At 38.5% G+C, this 18,112-nt stretch overlaps 1 gene segment (V, D, J or C); it reads left to right on the top strand.

Annotated features, from left to right (window-relative positions):
* The first annotated feature begins 16,952 nt into the window (after nucleotides 1-16,952).
* LOC127691589 (T cell receptor alpha variable 9-2-like) lies at nucleotides 16,953-17,648 on the top strand. The segment is given in 2 exon segments: nucleotides 16,953-17,029; nucleotides 17,157-17,648. Coding segments are annotated over 2 exon segments (408 nt in total).
* The last annotated feature ends 464 nt before the right edge of the window (nucleotides 17,649-18,112 follow it).

Below are 18,112 nucleotides of genomic sequence, written 5' to 3'. Positions count from 1 at the left end.
TCTGCTCAATATGAAATTGCTAAAATGATTAATTTAATATATCTAATAAATTAAATTGTAGAAAGGCAAGGAAAACCTTATTATTAGATCAAGACATTATAGAAATATCTTGATATTTTAAATACATAATACATTTAATTATGCAACGTAAAACAAATATTTCACCTAATAATTATGAGCCAAAAGATAAGTTACCTACTAGAGAAATATATTTGCAATTTATGTTACAATAATATTTGTATCAGTTGATCCTACCACATTTTTGTATGTAACATTTCTCATTAAAACACTGCTTTTGCTTGATGCACCTGAATAGGGGAATACAAGGACAGGGAATCAGGAGTGGGTGGGTTGGTGAGCATGGGGAGGGGGAGATGGGATAGGGTGTTTTCAGAGGGGAAACCAGGAAAGGGGATAACATTTGAAATGTAAATAAATAAAAAATGATGCACAGAAAACAAACAAAAATACTGCTTTCAAAATAAAATGGTGTGGAAACCTCCTAAATATAATACAATAGGGCGCTGATTCATTATTATACAATAGTTAAATGTGAGCCAAATAACTGCTCCCCCCCCCCCGAAAATGTTTGTTTAGTAAACAAATGAGCTTGAGGACTATAGATAGCAGTTTTAGAGGTTGCTTTTTTTTTTTTAGACAAGACAGACAATATAGTTTCTTTTTTTAAAAAAATCTAATATGAATGTTATTGTCTCCTGCAAATCATTAAAATAAAAATTAAAGTTAAATTAAATAATTAGAAAATGTCGTCTTAATTGAGAAAAGCACCTTCCATCCTTTTATGTTTTCATTGACTGCCATCAAGCCTGGATCCCCTTTCATCCCATGGTTTCAGAAGGTCTGTGAGCTCTCACACTTGAAGTTGATAATGCCCACTCTCTTTGTAAATCTCTTTCACAATAGTATCTGGGTGATGCATAATTAACTTTACCCTGTGAGAGTCACCTGTCATCTGCTCCATTCCCTGTATGGACCCTTCTAGATTTTAGATTTTTTTTTCTCATTTCTTCATTTTGAACTTGAATTTTCTCATTAGCTTTTACTAAGTTCTGGATTTCATCCACATGTTGGACAAGTTCCCAGAGCTCTTTAGTCGTCTGTGATTAGTTGCCACTGTCTCCTGCACTCCTGATCAAAGTGATTACTTTTGTGAATCTCTTAGTTTCTGAATCATCAGTAATGTCCTGAGTAAGCTGTTCAGTCTTAGTTTGGTATATCCATTTTCTGCCTCCTCGTGTCAAAGAGCCAGTTTTTCATTAACTTCATTGTCTTTATCTGACTCTTTTTTTATACATCCTTACATTTTCTAAATTTTTGTTGCAATTGGTTTCAAGTTGGTGAATTTTATCCTACAAAAACAGAGTATCCTGTCCCCTGCAGACTGCTGACCATATCCAGTTTCATTACTTTTGTTTTTAGTTGATTTTCAAATTTTGCTTGTTCTTCTCCAGCCTTTTCAAGTCTCCAAAGCCAGGGCTGCTTCTTGAGCTGTCATTATGACTGAGTAATGCTGAATAGATTACCATCTTTGCTCCATCTTCATCATTTAGTTCATTTATTTCCACCTTTTATGAAAAGAACAATAAATATCTGCCAACTCTTCTTGAAGTAGCAGGTCATCTGGATCAATTCTGGTTAGCCATTTCTGGTTTAAATTAGGCAGAATCTTGAATTCTTCCACTGTCTTTCATCTCCTGAACCTCCAACCAACGGCTGTCGCTCATCCACAGAAATTGTCATTCCTCAGGGTTCATCACTGGTTCAGCCTCTCTCTTGCTAGAGCCTTCCTCACACATTTCTCCCACCAACTCTTCATGGACAAGTCAAAGAATGCTGGCTGCTAGATACCAGCGCTCCCTGCCCATTTCTCTGCCTCTAGAGAGAGAAACGATTTTCTATTTTACATCAAGTCTCACAAACTTTATCACTACCTATGTTGAGAATTTGTGCCTCCAGTTAGACTGTCAATGTGACTTTTGCTTCATATAGTATTAAACCATCTGCTGTTCTCAGGTTCTCCAAGTTGCAGGGAATACATGTTTCCTACAAGAAAAGTGTGTTAGATTTAATGATAAACCAGATCCTCATAAAGGATCACCCTGTTTATCTCTGCTCCAGCTGTGCAGACCAAGACCTTATCATAACACATGATCACATTAGTTGGCAAAGTTTAATTTTATTTTATTTGGTGAAAGATTTTACCTCCCCATGACCCACTACCAATACATGTTAAGGGAGATATGGAAACTCAGATAAAATCTTATCTAATTTTTCTGGGACCTGTCAAGGTAATGGCTGGCATGTCAGATGCCTGAGAATGTGACTCATCTTAGGTTTCCATACTATGGGACAATTTCTTCCCAGTCCTGTGCTACTCTATTCCTGACACTTCTCTCTATAGAGATGTTTTCTATAAAAGAATTTCAATGTCAGAATAATTCATAGATGTCCCTTATCTAATTCCATTACAAGGCAGCAATCATGAACAAAATGCCACTATAAAATGATTAGATGATCAATGAATGTGAATAGGAAGAAATCTTGTTTCCAGATTTTCTACTTAGCAATGTCTACACCTCATTCCTGGAGGAACAAGCACCTCATGGAAAAGCCATTATTTTCATTTCTTTCTGTTGGGTCTGGAAATCACATGGTCCAATCTGCCTGACAAGAATCAAGAGCTGCAACCTGTGTAAACATGGGCACTTCAAGGAAGGTTCCACACTGCTCTTCTCCTCCTCCTTCTTCTCCTCTTCCTCCTCCTCTTCCTCCTCCTCCTCCTTTTTCTTCTCCTCCTCCTCCTCCTCCTTCTGTTTGTAAATAATTTTTTCATGTAATATGTTCTTATCACATTTCCCCTTCCACATCTCCTTCCAGTTCATCTGAACCACCTCACATATCTAACGTCACACTTTTTTATCTTTCTCTTTTTCTAGAAAATTAGCAAGCAAATAAACAACAAACAAACCAGAATAGAAAAAAACAAATGAACAGGGAAAAAGTATGAGATACACATCAAAAAATACATGCACACACACAAAATTTATAAAACACAACATTCGAAACTACAATATATAAGCAAGAAACCAATGTGATAAATAATGTCCAGATAAAGTGTTACAGGGGAAAAAAAGAACAACCTCTAAAATACCACTCTGGGCATGAGGCCTGCCTTTAAGTGTGGTTTTTATAACTAGTAAAATTCTGTAGGTTAAACTAAATTTTCTCATGTGATTGCATGTCAGTTGGATATAGCCTCTTGGTTAGGGATGGGGAATCATATGTACTTCCTTTCAGTGCTGTGACTGCATCTGTATTGGACCTATGCAGTTCCCACAAATGAGTTTGTATATGAACAAGTTATATTGTGTCTGAAGGACATTATTTCCTTAGTGCATTCCATCCCCACCACCTCTTACAATCTTTCTGCTTCCTCTTTTGCCAAATTTCCTGAGCTCTGAGTGGGAAAGTTTCATGGAAATATTCCATTTGGGACTGAGTGTTGAAGGTCTCTCATTCTCTGCACATTTTCCAGTTGTGAAGGTGTGTTTGTTCCCACCTACTATAGGTGGACGCTTCCTTGATCATGGCTGAATAAGACATTGGTCTATGGAATAGCAGAAAATCATTCAAAGTCTTTATACTGCTAAATATTTTTAGGAGAACAATATTTGGTTTTCTTCTAGGTTTATGGCCTAATGAGTCTCAGGTTCTTGGGTAGTGGAGCAGTATAAGGCACGGATTCTATTTCATGGGATGAGTCTTAGGTCAATTCAGAGTGTGGAGGATTACTCTAATATCATTTGTGCCATTATCACACCAGTGTATCATATAGGTAAGTCATCATTGTAGACCCAAGTATTTATAGCCAGGCTGGTGTTTACCTTTCCTTTCTGGTCAAATTCAGACTACCTTCCTGTATTCCATGAAGGTGAAGGCTCTAGTTAGGCACCAGCTCAACTTCTTCATGTCCGATGAGATATGTAGGCATTGTTTTTATCAACAGGGATTTACCATCTGTTTGTGAAGAGCAACCAATAACATTGGCAAGAGCCTGAGTTGTTGGAACATTTCCATGGTGCCCCTTTGTTCAGTATCTCAGTTAGATGGCATCATTTCATAGCACTGGTATTTCATTTGTTGGTAAGAGATGTCTAGTTGGTACTTTGTCTTCCTGTTATTTACTGACTTCATTTAGATTTCTTTCAAATATGTATGTATATGTATACACACACACATATATATAATATTTTATATATATATATGTATATATGAAGTGTCTACTATAGTAGGTTTCCATATGACCTCTTAAATGGGGCTTAGCCTTAGCTAGCTCTCTCCATATGCTCTCTCTTATCCTCTCATCACTCCTCTTTTCTGTTTAACCTTGCTGTTCCATCACCACCTGCCCCATGTCTTTTTCTGTTTATTCCATTTTAACCCTATTCGGGATTCTATCCTTCTCCCCTAACCCCAGATTTATTCCTAACTTCTGTATGTATACAGATTGTGGCAAGGCTATTGACGGCTTAAAAGGTAGTATACGGGGTTGCAAATTGGTACAACCACTCTGGAAAGCAGTCTGGCGGTTCCTCCGAAAACTGGGCACCTCACTTCCAGAAGATCCTGCTATACCACTCCTGGGCATATACCCAGAAGACTCCCCACCATGTAATAAGGATACATGCTCTACTATGCTCATGGCAGCCCTATTTATAATTGCCAGATGCTGGAAAGAACCCAGGTATCCCTCAACAGAAGAGTGGATGCAAAAAATGTGATATATCTACACAATGGAGTACTATTCAGCCATTAGAAACAATGAATTCATGAAATTCTTAAGCAAATGGATGGAGCTAGAGAACATCATACTAAGTGAGGTAACCCAGACTCAAAAGGTGAATCATGGTATACACTCACTAATAAGTGGATATTAACCTAGAAAAGTGGAATACCCAAAACATAATCCACACATCAAATGAGGTACAAGAAGAAAGGAGGAGTGGCCCCTGGTTCTGGAAAGACTCAGTGAAACAGTATTAGGCAAAACCAGAACGGGGAAGTGGCAAGGGGTGGGTGGGAGGACAGGGGAAGAGAAGGGGGCTTATGGGACTTTCGGGGAGTGGGGGGGCTAGAAAAGGGGAAATCATTTGAAATGTAAATAAATTATATCGAATAAAAAAATTATATAAAAAAGGTAGTATACACATATAAGAGAATACATACTATATTTGTCATTTTGAGTCCAGTTTATTTCACTCAGGATGATTTTTTTAGTTCCATCCATTTCCCTGAATAGTTTATGGTTTTACAGCTGAGTAACTTTTCACTGTTAAATGTGCCACATTTTCATTATCTACCCATCTTTTTATATACTTCTCGGCTGTTTCCAATTTCTGGCTATTATGACTAGAACACTGAACTATCATTTGCTACCCTGTTCTTCTTTCTTCCACTCTTCGCTACCCTTTCTCTCACACCCTCTCAAACCCCTAACCCCAGTTAGAAAAGAGAAACAAAAAGATAAAGAGAAAAGGAAGAGATCCATGAATAAAGTTAGAGGTTGAAAGGGGGCAGCATTATTATTATTATTAGACTACTTCCTGCTGGTTAGGGGCGAGTTCCTTGGGGCAAGTTTGACCTTTACCGTGAGGACACCTAATTTCTTTCTATACAACTGCTTAACAAACCCTGACCGACTGCCACTGACAGAGCCAACCAACAACATACTCTTCCTTTCAGGGCCCTAGCACGTATATACCCTCTAAAAAGTCCCCAACATTCCAAACATCACACAATCGCAGAAACTGTCTGCAGCTGGCAAAATCAGGAGGCAAATCATAGCTGCTGTGGAGAGTCTGAAGTAGACCCATTTCTCACACCTGGGATTAAAATGAAAACACATTCGTACAATATTTCTGTGTTTTCTTTAATTTGAACAGGACTATTTACTTTCAGATTATAATAGAAACATATAAAATTAATTTTTATAATGTGCAAAATCAAGACCTAGGCAATATACATAAGATACTTATTCTTAACCTGAAAGTTTATCCCCCCCCAAGCTGAATAAACTGTATCATTGATGTCTGTCCTAAAAACCATTAACGAACTTATGAGAACATACCTTAAATTATTTAATTGATAATGTCAACTTCATACCTTCTAGAATAATATGAAGGCTATGATCATGGGCAGAGGAGATTATATGTGATGTGGTCCCAGAAAACACTTCCAAGGTCATAAGTTAGAGTGCAACCTTGTATACTGCTTCATTTAATCACAGCACTTTTCTCTAGTATATGCAGAATCACCAACCAGGAAGTACTCGGTGCCTGCAGTTTCCCCTGATTAGTAGCTGTTATTAGTAGGGATCATAGCTTCTTTTTTTTAATATTTTTATTTTCTATATTCTTTGTTTACATTCCAAATGATTTCCCCTTTCCCAGATCCCCCCTCCCCATATGTCTCATAAACCTTCTTCTCTCCATGCATTCTCCAATCACCTCCCTCCTTTTTCTCTGTCCTTATATTCCCCTCCAATGCTAGATCAATCCTTTCCAGGATCAGGACCCTCTCCATACTTCTTCATGGGAGTCATTTGTTATGCGATTTGTGCCTTGGGTATTCAGGGCTTCTGGGCTAATTAATATCCACTTATCAGAGATTGCATTCCATGTGTATTCTTTTGTGATTGGATTACCTCACTTAGGATGATATTTTCCAAATCAAAACATTTGCCTAAAAATTTTGTGAATTCATTGTTTCTAATTGCTGAGTAGTATCCCATTGTGTAAATATACCACATTTTCTGTATCCATTTCTCCTTTGAGGGGCATCTGGGTTCTTTCCAGCTTCTGGCTATTATAAATAAGGCTGCTATGAACATAATGGAGCATGTGTCTTTATTGCATGCCAGGGAATCCTTTGGGTATATGCCCAGGAGAAGTATAGCAGGGTCCTCCAGAAGTGTCATGTCCAGTTTTCTGAGGAACCGCCAGACTGATTTCCAAAGTGGTTGTACCATCTTACAGCCCCACCAGCAGTGGAGGAGTGTTCCTCTTTCTCCACATCCTCGCCAACACCTGCTGTCTCCTGAGTTTTTGACCTTAGCCATTCTGACTGGTGTAAGATGAAATCTCAGGGTTGTTTTGATTTGCATTTCCCTAATGACTAATGATGTTGAGCACTTCTTAAGGTGCTTCTCAGCCATCTGAATTTCTTCAGGTGAAAATTCTTTGTTTAGATCTGTACCCCATTTTTAATAGGGTTATTTGGTTCCCTGGGGTCTAACTTCTTGAGTTCTTTGTATATATTGGATATTAGCCCTCTATCAGATGTAGGGTTGGTGAATATCCTTTCCCAAATTGATGGTTGCCATTTTGTCCTTTTAACAGTGTCCTTTGCCTTACAGAAACTTTGTAATTTCATGAGGTCCCATTTGTCAATTCTTGATCTTAGAGCATAAGCTATTGGTGATCTGTTCATGAACTTTTCCCCTGTGCCCATGTCCTCAAGGGTCTTCCCCAGTTTCTTTTCTATTAGTTTCAATGTGTCTGGTTTTACATGGAGGTCCTTGATCCACTTGGAGTGAAGTTTAGTACATGGAGATAAGAATGGATCAATTCCCATTCTTCTGCATGCTGACCTCCAATTGAACCAGCACCATTTGTTGAAAAGGCTATCTTTTTCCACTGGACGTTTTCGGCTCCTTTGTCGAAGATCAAATGACCATAGGTGTGTGGATTCATTTCTAGATCTTCAATTCTATTCCACTGGTCCATTTGTCTGTCACTGTGCCAATACCATGCAGTTTTTAACACTACTGCTCTGTAGTATTGCTTGAAGTCAGGGATACTGATTCCCCCAGAATTTCTTTTGTTGTTGAGAATAGTTTTGGCTATCCTGGGTTTTTTGTTATTCCAGATGAATTTGAGAATTGCTTTTTTCTAACTCTGTGAAGAACTGAGTTGGGATTTTGATGGGGATTGCATTGAATCTGTAGATCACTTTTGGCAAGATGACCTTGTTTTTATTTTAATTGTTGTGAAATTTCGTTTTGTAATTTTTTTAGAGTTTGCAACTTGCAGATTTCATTTGGTTTCGGTAGAGTAGTTACTTTCATTTTATTAATTCTATCAATCCATGAGTATGAGAGCACTTTTCATTGTCTGATCTCTTCTATTTCTTTCTTTTGTGTTTTAAATCATTTATTACATAAGTTTTTACTTGCATGTTTAGGGTTTTTCAAAGACATTTTATTATTTTTGAACCTATTATGATAGGCACTAGTTCTATGACTTCTTTCTCAGTGTGTTTATAATTACAATATAAAAAGTTTACTGAATTTTGCATGTTAATATTTTATTCTGCTACTTTACTGAAAATATTTCAGCTCTAGGAGTAGTTTCCAGTGGAGTCTGTAACATAGAAAATCATATTGTCTTCAAATACTTCATCATGGTGGATTATTATTTATGATGTGTCTTGTATTCAGTCTGCAGTATTTTGTTGAGAACTTTTGCATTGATGTTGATAACAGATTCTGGCCTATAATTTTCTTTCTTTGTTGGATCTTCATGTGGTTTAGATATAAACAGAAACCAAGGAAGAAAATATTTGCTTTACAAAGACAATACCATATATCAACACTTGGAAACAAAATTAGCCCAGGCCTTCTGTTTCATAGTTGACACTAAGGAAAGTAAATGGGCTAGAATGGGGGTATTTGAGGAGGCTCCACAGAAAGGAGGAAAGCTGGGTTTGTTGCAAGGTTTGGCAGATTCCATGGGGAATTCATACTACTAATCGATCAGTAATTCAGCTTCCCAACACTGGATGCTGTGGGAGTGAATGAAATGGATGGTGCCATTGTCAAGGTCAAATGACTTCTCAGAACTTTCCTAAGAGTAGTTAAGTGTATTTGTGATTCCAGAATGACTTCTCTGGAAGGTGAGATGTGAGTATAAAAACATCATATCTGTATTGTCAACAAGCATTCGCTGAAATAGGAGAGACTTTGTCTGAGGGCCTTCCTGGAGGGCCTTTGCAGTAATGGAGGGAGATGGAGGGTCCTTCCAATAGAGGAGATAAGGAGTCAGCAAGGAGGGGGAGTGAACCAGGCTTGATGATCATGGGAATCTCACAGCTGACTCGCTAAGCCTCTAATAAAAAAGAGACCTTAATTCTGTAACCTATTTCTGGCCAGTCAGATTTTGTCTATTGTCTCTATTTGCCCAGCACCAATTATACCATTTGAGATCGTTAAGGGAAGATACTGCAAGAAGATCCTACAGTAATCTCATCTAGCTGTGTGCTTATCTCTGCATATTGCTCTCCAGGAAATATGGAAGACTTCCAAATAGTGGCCAGATAAAGTTAATTTTAGAATTTTTCTAAAATGACTCAGACATAAGTTTTCTCAGGAAAAAAACATAAAATGAATCATAATGCAGAAATTTCCCAATAATGAAACATGCAGAGACCAAAATACAAAAGTTAGAGATAGAAGGACAGCGATTGAAGCAATCCACTCAACTATGCTAGAACTGTGTCAAGCAGGGGAACTGGATTCATTACTCTTGTCATTTTTAATGGATATGGCTATGCCAGGTTTGATTAGTAAATACAGTTCTAGACAGAAGAAATGTTACAAACAAACACACACACACACAACATATATACATTTATATATTACATATATAACATCATATATGTACCCTGACAAATGAAACATAATGTATATAATGAGTTATATGTAAAGAAAAAAACAGTCTCACTAGTGTGTAAAACGACCATTCTTGATCTGTCAATACTAAGACCTACTTGAGATGATGTATTACTGTTTTGTGTGTCTGAGTTCCTCATAGGTTTGGAGAGCACTTAGCCTGAGGTCTCAGTGGTTAGGAAAGCAACCACAAGGTGTCAGTAGATCTTAACTGCTGGGGTGTATTCAGAGGATTCACTTCCTTGTATGCTGATTATGAAGGCTTGTGACAGAAGCAAAGTCTTTTTCTCAGTGGCTGAGGCATCTCCAGAAGTAGAAGTGTTCCTGAGAAAGAACAGCATCCTTATAGTTGTAGCTGTCCTGCTAGTCATCCCAATCTATATTGGATTTTAATTCAACTGAGAAGAGCAATGGAAACATATGTTTCTGCATTATTCATGTTTCTATGGCTGCAGCTGCAGGGTGAGTAATATTTGAAGGCCACAGAACAACCAGGAGGCATTTATGAAACATCTAGAGGGAACTCTATTTTATTCGGGTTTATTCTAGTTACTGTAGAAAAAGAATCCTGGAGAGGGATGACCTCACAGCCTGTCTCCTCTCTTTCCATCTCTCTACATAGGGAAGAGCCAAGGCGAGCAGGTGAGGCAGCTTCCTTCCGTCCTGAGGGTCGAGGAGGGATCCAGTGCCATCATCAACTGCACTTATGAAGACAATGCCTCTCTCTACTTCCCTTGGTATAAGCAAGAACCTGGAAAGCATCCCAAGCTCCTCATCGACATTCGTTCAAATATGGAGAGAAAGCAGACCCAAAGGCTCGTCGTAGTACTCAATAAGAAAGCCAAGCACTTCTCTCTGCACATCACAGACACCCAGCTTGGAGACTCGGCCCTGTACTTCTGTGCTGCAAGTGCACACTGCTCCACGGGCACCTGCAGCCTGTCCTCAAACCTGCCCTGGGCCTGGAGCCCCATCTACATCCTGTGTCACAGGCCTTCCAACATAGCATCTGCCAGTTGTTAGTTTGCAGGTTCCAACTAATATAGACATTAAAAATACAAAATAAGAAAGTTAGCTTCAAGTTACTCAAAACAAATTAGGACATTTCTCCATTTTTTAAATTTTATTTTAAAAATTAAAATATGATTTTAGTAATTCCCCTTTCTCTTTCCTCCCTCCAGCCCCTAATATATTCCCTTCTGCATTCCCTCACAAACCCATAGACCCTCCTTTTTAACTACATACATGTATAAACACAATCAATTGTGGCTCATTAGCATCGGTCCCATGTATATAATTTTAGAGCTGAGCACTTACTATTGGATAGCTAATAAGGGAGATTATCCTCAGGGGTGGATATTTCCCCCTGTCTCCCTTAATTGTTTGTAATTATTTGTCTAGAGAGTAGGCCACTATGAGATTTGAGCAACAAGATAAGACATAGATATCAAAGGGATACAAACATGAAAAATATAAATCAACTTATCAGATGATGTGGTATTATACATAGGAGATTGCCAGAAAGCTTCTAGAAATTATCAGTGAGTTCAGCAGTGTGGCAAGATACAAAATACACTTACAAACATCAGTGGCCTTCTGCATACCAACAACAAACATGCTGAGATTGAAATCATGCATATATTCCCATTCACAATAGTTTCAAAAAATAAAATATCTATGAATAGACCTAACTAAGGAAGTTAAATTCTTCTTTAAGAAAATAAGTTTTCTCTGAAGAAACAGGTGAAGACACTAGAAAATGGAAAATCATATTACACTCATTGATTAATAGAATTAATATTGTGAAAACTACCATTATACTAAAAGTGATTAAAAGATTCATTGCAATCCCAATCAAAACACCACAGCAGTATTCACAGAAATAAAAAATAAAACATCTAAAGATTTATATAGCAGCACACAGAATACTGAATGGACAAGAGCAAAGATAGCAATGTTCCATGGCATATCATAGTTAAAATACTAATTATACCTAGAAAAGAAATTGTATTGAAACCTGAAGGAGAAAAAACACAGGTCACAAATAAGGGAAAACCTATCATAATAAGTTTATTTCAAAATAAAAATTGAGAAGCTAGAAGACCCTGAGACTGCATTACAAATTCTACAAGACTATGGCAACCATCCTAAAAATGCAGCAAAACTCTCTGCCATGATTGATGGAGGGAGCAAGAAAGATTATATATCCAACAAAGCAAACCTAAAGAAAATGTGAGATGCATTATTTGAAGCTGAAGAAAGAAATGAGGATAGTAAGAGGCTTTGGGCAGAAATACAAAGGCATAATTATGAAAACATATCACACCACTGAGAACACAGACAACAGCATGATGACCACATCTAACACACACGTTCCAGTAATAACTTTACATATCACTAGGCTCAGTTATTTACTCAAAATCCACAGTGTGACTAAATGGATGAAGAGACAAAATCCATCTATCTGCTGTAAGCAAGAGACTCATCTTAGTTTTAAAGTTGGGCATTATCTCAAAGTAAAAAGATGGTCAAAAGTGTTACACAGTCAAATGGGAGATGGAAACAAGCTGTCATTTCCATCCTAACATATGACAAAATTAAAAATCCTCTATCAGTTGAAGGCCTACATGAGACTATGTAACTTTGATCACTTAACATTTGATAAAGATGTCAAAATGGCTTTGCATAGAGGGAAAAAACATATTCAACAATAGTGCTGGAAGTTCACATACAGAAGAATGAAAGTAGGCTTATATATATCACCTGGCACAAAAAGAAGTGCCAAAAACACAAAAGGCCTAAATGTTAAACCCCAAACATTGAAACTGCTAGATGAAAACATAGCCAGTGCCCAATGTGATGTAGTGGAAGGGACTTTCTGTAAGACTCCATGTGTCCAATAATTAAAGCCAACAATCGGAAGTGGGAGTCTATGAAACAAAACAGAACAAGGACAAAAAAAAAGACACATTAAAAAAATGCACTTGGGAACTGAATAGAGAGTTCTCAAAACAAACAAACAAAAGACTAAAAATATCCAGAAAAATATGAATTATTCCTTGAAATTAGAGAAATGAAAATCAAAACAACTTTGAGATTTTGACAAATATCCATGGAACAACTGAAAACAAATGCTAAAGGGAATACAGAAAAAAGTGCAGTTCTCTTTCACCATGGATAGGATTGCAAAGTGGTGTAGCCAACATTAAAATTAGTGTGGACAATTATCTGTCTTAGTCAGGGTTTCTATTCCTGCACAAAACATCATGACCAAGAAGCAAACTGGGAAGGAAAGGGTTTGTTCAGTTTGGATTTTCACATTTCTGTTGATCACCAAGGGAAGTCAGCTCAAGCAGGTCAAGAAGCAGGAGTTGATGCAGAGGCCATGGAGGGATGTTATTTACTGGCTTTCTTCCCCTAGCTTGCTCAGTTTGCTTTCTTATAGAACCCAAGACTACCAGCCCAGGGATGGCACCACCCACAATAGGCTAGGCCCCTCTGCCTTGATCACTAATTGAGAAAACGCCTTACAAATGGCTCTTATGAAGGCATTTCCTCAAGGGAATCTTCTTTCTCTGTGATAACTGCAGTTTGTGTCAAGTTGACACACAAAACCAGCCATTACATTATTAAAACACTAAAAATTAATACCTCATATAACACAGCCATATTACACCTCAGCATATGCCCAAAGGACTGGACATACTACTTCACAGATACTTTCTCTGTCATGTTCATTGCTATTTTGTTGACAATAACTAGGGGATGGAAACGATATAAATACCATACAACTGATGAATGGACCATGTGGTGAAAAAATACTGTGAGATACTCTTCCTCTGTAAAGAAAACATTAAATCAGGAACTTTGCAGGTAAATAGATAGAACTAGAAAAGAGTGAGATGATCCAGAACCAGGAAGGCAAACATCATATCCTCTCTTATTTTATGCTCCTAGCTCTAAACCTACAGTTCCGAGTAAATAGGGGATAGTAACTACAGAAACCAGGAAAGTAAATTGGAGCCATTTTCAAGGTGCAGAGTTAGGGAACAATAGCAAGGTATAAAATATGTGATCAAGGAAAGTGGAAAACAGGGATCTTTAGGGAGGGCAGGGGGTGTAAACACTGAAGAAAGTGAAGGAGGGGACTATCAGGATACAAGAAATCTGATTACATGAGGAGGCCACATCAGCCTCTATATCCTCTGCTGCTGGGAGTCTCAGCTAAGGTCACCCTCATAGACTCCCATGAGCCTTCCTGTCCTAGGACTCATCTCTGACTCATCCCAGAGAGGCCCTCCTCCCCCATTGCACTGGTTTCCCTTCTTCTCCAGCCCTCTCACTCTGCCTCCCTAACCCATCTCCCACTCAGGTGCCTTCCTCCACCCCCCCACGCCCCCATTTTATTTCCCCTTCTGTGTGAGGTTCAAGCACCCTACCTTGGGTGCTTCTTGTTAGTTAGCTTCTTTGGGTGTGTGGGTTATAGCTTGGGTATCCTGTATTTTATGGTTAATATTCACTTATAAGTAAGGACATACTATGAATGTCTTTCTGGGTCTAGGTTATCTCACTCAGGATATTTTCTAGTTCCATACACTTGCCTGCAAATTGTATAATGTCTTAGTTTTTAATATCTGAGTAGTACTCCATTGTGCAGATGCACCATATTTTCTTTATCCACTATTTGGTTGGGGGAAATCTAAGTGGTTTCCAATTTCTGGCTATTGTAACTAGAACTTCCATGAACATAGTTGAACAATGGCAGTTCTATTTATAACCCATGAACATATCTTTGGGTATGGTGGAGCATCTTTTGGGTATGTGACCAGGAATGGTAGAGCTGGGTCTTGAGGTAGAGCTATTGCAAATTTTCTGAGAAACTGCCAAATTGATTTCCAGAGTAGTTGTAAAAGTTCGCACTCCAACCATCAATGGTACGGAAGTGTTCCTCTTTCTCCACATTCTCCAGGCATGCGCTTGAGTTTTTTATCTTGCCATTCTGAAGAGTGTAAGAGTTGCATGCCTCTGATAACTAAGGATGTTGAACATTTCTTTAAGTGTGCCACTCCCCTCATCAAGGAAACTTCTCTTTTCAATAGAAAAAGACGACTAAAGGATACCACTACCAATCAAAACAACGAGCTGTAGAGCCCAGTTCCAGTCCATGTCTACAAAACACCCAGGAACATTGCAGAGGAGGAGGCAGAATGATTGTAAAGTCCAGAAGATCAGGAGTTTGCAGAAACACTGTGTCTCCTACTGCTATCAGAAGTTATTTATGTCTCAAGCTGAAATGTAAACCGAACAAAGATGATACAAAGAAACATGCCAAGTGCCACAAGGAATAGCTCGTGAGGCCTCAGTCCTCACAAAGAGGTATAGGTTTTAAAATGAATTATTTTAATATAAGTGTAAACTGTAAATTAACCCAGCATCTGTGTTTCTTTACCTTAGCTTGTGCCCAATAACAACACAGAGAAACCAAGATTTCTTTCAAGCTGCACCTCAATATCTGAGCAGTTAATGATTTATATTAATCCCTATGTTAATCTGGCCACCTCCCAGCCCCACCCCATGACACTCGCACATCATCATTGATCTGGGTCTTTGAGCTTCAGATGCTTTTTCTCAAGATGTCCTCTTGGACTCTCTCCTCCTTGTTGCTGGGATCTCCCTTCTTCTCTTTTCTGCTCTTGGATGGCAGAAGTTCCCACCCTATTCTTGGGTGATCAGTATTTGCTAAAAAGCAGAGAATAAATAGTAAGAATTTTTTACACCAACTTGAGACAGGAGATTCTTGATCTAAGCATTAAAAGGCTGTGTCCATATCGAAACAATATGTGTGGGCAGAGAAACCAGCTTTTGAATAACACAAGGATAACCTTATAACCTTTTACACATTGCACAAAAACAGTATGTCTACAGTAGGTAACTGAGGAAAGCTGAGAATGAGAACTGGGCCTTACCTAGTCAAAGGACACCCCTAAAAATATACATACACATAACTTTACATGGATCAAAGAGGTTGTATTTAGGAATATGTGATAATGCATATATATATATATATATATATATATATATATATATATATATATCCTTATATGCATGCAGTCATAATTAGTAAAAAAGAAATCATGGAATTGAAGAATAGTGGGAATGTGTACATGGGAGAATTTGGAGGGAAGAAAGGAGAGATATTGTGATTAAATAATAATCTCAAAAAATAGTAATAACAAGCCAAGTAAAATCTGAACTAGAAGATCAGGATGGTAGCTCAAGCTGCAACTTTTGTTTCCTATTCCCCAGGGTGCTGTGTGCCTCTACCCTAGAGAAGGAAGTCCATCAGAGATGGTCCATTTCTCCCACATTTGATAACGCCATGAGAGAGAAACATTGATGACTTCTTAAGAATATTTATCTATTGATACAGAGAGGCTGCAATTACCACGGGCTACTAGTATATCTCATGATGATGCTTTTTCCTATAGAAGAAAAATGTAAGCAGTGCATAAACAAAGTGGCCACAGATTTTGTTATTTGGCTCTTGTCTTAGGACATAAAATGAACCATAAAGATAATTAAAACAATGACCACGAATGACATCTAAACAATTATATGCAAACAGCTATGAACATGGTAATAAGAAACTAGAAGAACGTTTATCATTATTACATTTAATCCCGGAATTTTCTTTGTGGAAGGAAGGAAAGAGATTTATATTTTAAATACATGGAGCCTAATGTGAACACTGAGAGAAGCCCAGTGCAGGTGAAGGCAGAAAGTCAAGTCTGTGATGTAGCCTTAGCTCAGAGAGCAAGCCGGTTGGTTAGCAGGACATATTTCAAAGGAGAAGGGGAACCTTTTTCTAAAAGATTCAGTTCACTCCATGGAATTCTGTAACTTGTGTCTCTTTGCTTTTCCTGAAATTTAGAAAGATTGAGCATTTTTTATAGAGTGTGGTTTCTCTCCTGAAAAACTTTAATAAAAAGTTCTGTAAAATTGTCATTCTCTTAGAACAGAGAAAACATGACCTTTGAAGGACAAGAGATCCCTAACCAAGAGTGTGTCTTTTACCAAATACTGCTGCATTTAACTTGGTTTACTCTCTGGCCACCAGAGGGCGCAGCATCCCAACACTACAGCATTTCCTGTATGAATTTAAGTTTAGACTAATTGATTCTCTCCATATCTTAAACATGCTAAGAGTCATGAACATTGTCGAGATGGCTCTAAGGATGGACTCTTCTCCAGGCCTCCTGACTGTGATGCTACTCACACTCAGTAAGTAAAGTGACCTTAAACTTTTCACTTTTTTAATGTCAGAAAAATCTTGAGCCCTAACTTCATCCAAGACCTTTGTCTTTAATGGCATTCATATCTGTTTTTGGTTTTCTTTTTGCTTCCCCAGCAAGGGCCCAAGGAGACTCAGTGACTCAGACCAAAGGTCAAGTGGCCCTCTCAGAAAAGGACTTTCTTATTATACACTGCAACTATTCAGCCTCAGGGTACCCAGCTCTGTTCTGGTATGTGCAGTATCCCGGAGAAGGTCCACAGCCTCTCTTCAGAGTCTCAAGGGACAAGGAGAAAGGAAGCAGCAGAGGGTTTGAAGCTACCTATGATAAAGGGACCACCTCCTTCCACTTGCGGAAAGCCTCGGTGCAGGAGTCAGACACGGCTGTGTACTACTGTGCTCTGGCTGACACAGTGACAGAAACCACAGGGGGAGCTGCACACAAACTCTGAGAAGCACGGGGCTGGCTTCTGACTTCTGGGATTGCTTTGCTTCCTCTCTGTGCTGTGCGACTCTCCGTTTCTCTCACTGGGACGAAAGTCACCTAAATAGCCACAGCAGAAAGAACAAGAAATAGACTCTTCCACACTCATCTTGACTGGGACTAATACAAAATCTGATGCAAAAATACTTCACGCAGAGCTAAAGGAGCCTCACAGCAAAGTTGTGTGAATAGGGACACGGTCTGTCTGTTTGTCACAGCAGATGAGGTCTGTCTTCCACATATTCTTCCACAGCTCTGGTAGAACTAGCTGTATTTTATATTTGCAGGGAACAGGATGTGCCAGGAAAGAGGAGCTTCACATGACGTCTTCTGAAATTATGGAGGAAGAAGTCACAGGATAAAGTGTGGGCATCACCCAACAAGGGCTTGGATTCCTCTGAAGGACTGAGCATCTCAACGGCAGCTGGGCAAAGCTATTTATTTCCTTTTTTAAAGTAAATAAAATGTACCACTCCGGCTTCCTTTCCCTCCCCCAACCCCTCCCATGAGTGTCCCCTTGCTCCCTCAAAATTATGGTCTCTTTTTATATGTTACTATTGCACACACACACACACACACACACACCTGA

This window comes from Apodemus sylvaticus, chromosome 8 (genome assembly GCF_947179515.1).
Source record: "Apodemus sylvaticus chromosome 8, mApoSyl1.1, whole genome shotgun sequence".
Lineage (NCBI taxonomy): Eukaryota > Metazoa > Chordata > Mammalia > Rodentia > Muridae > Apodemus > Apodemus sylvaticus.
Note: the sequence above shows the minus strand (reverse complement) of the source record. Positions and strands in the feature narration are given on the sequence as shown.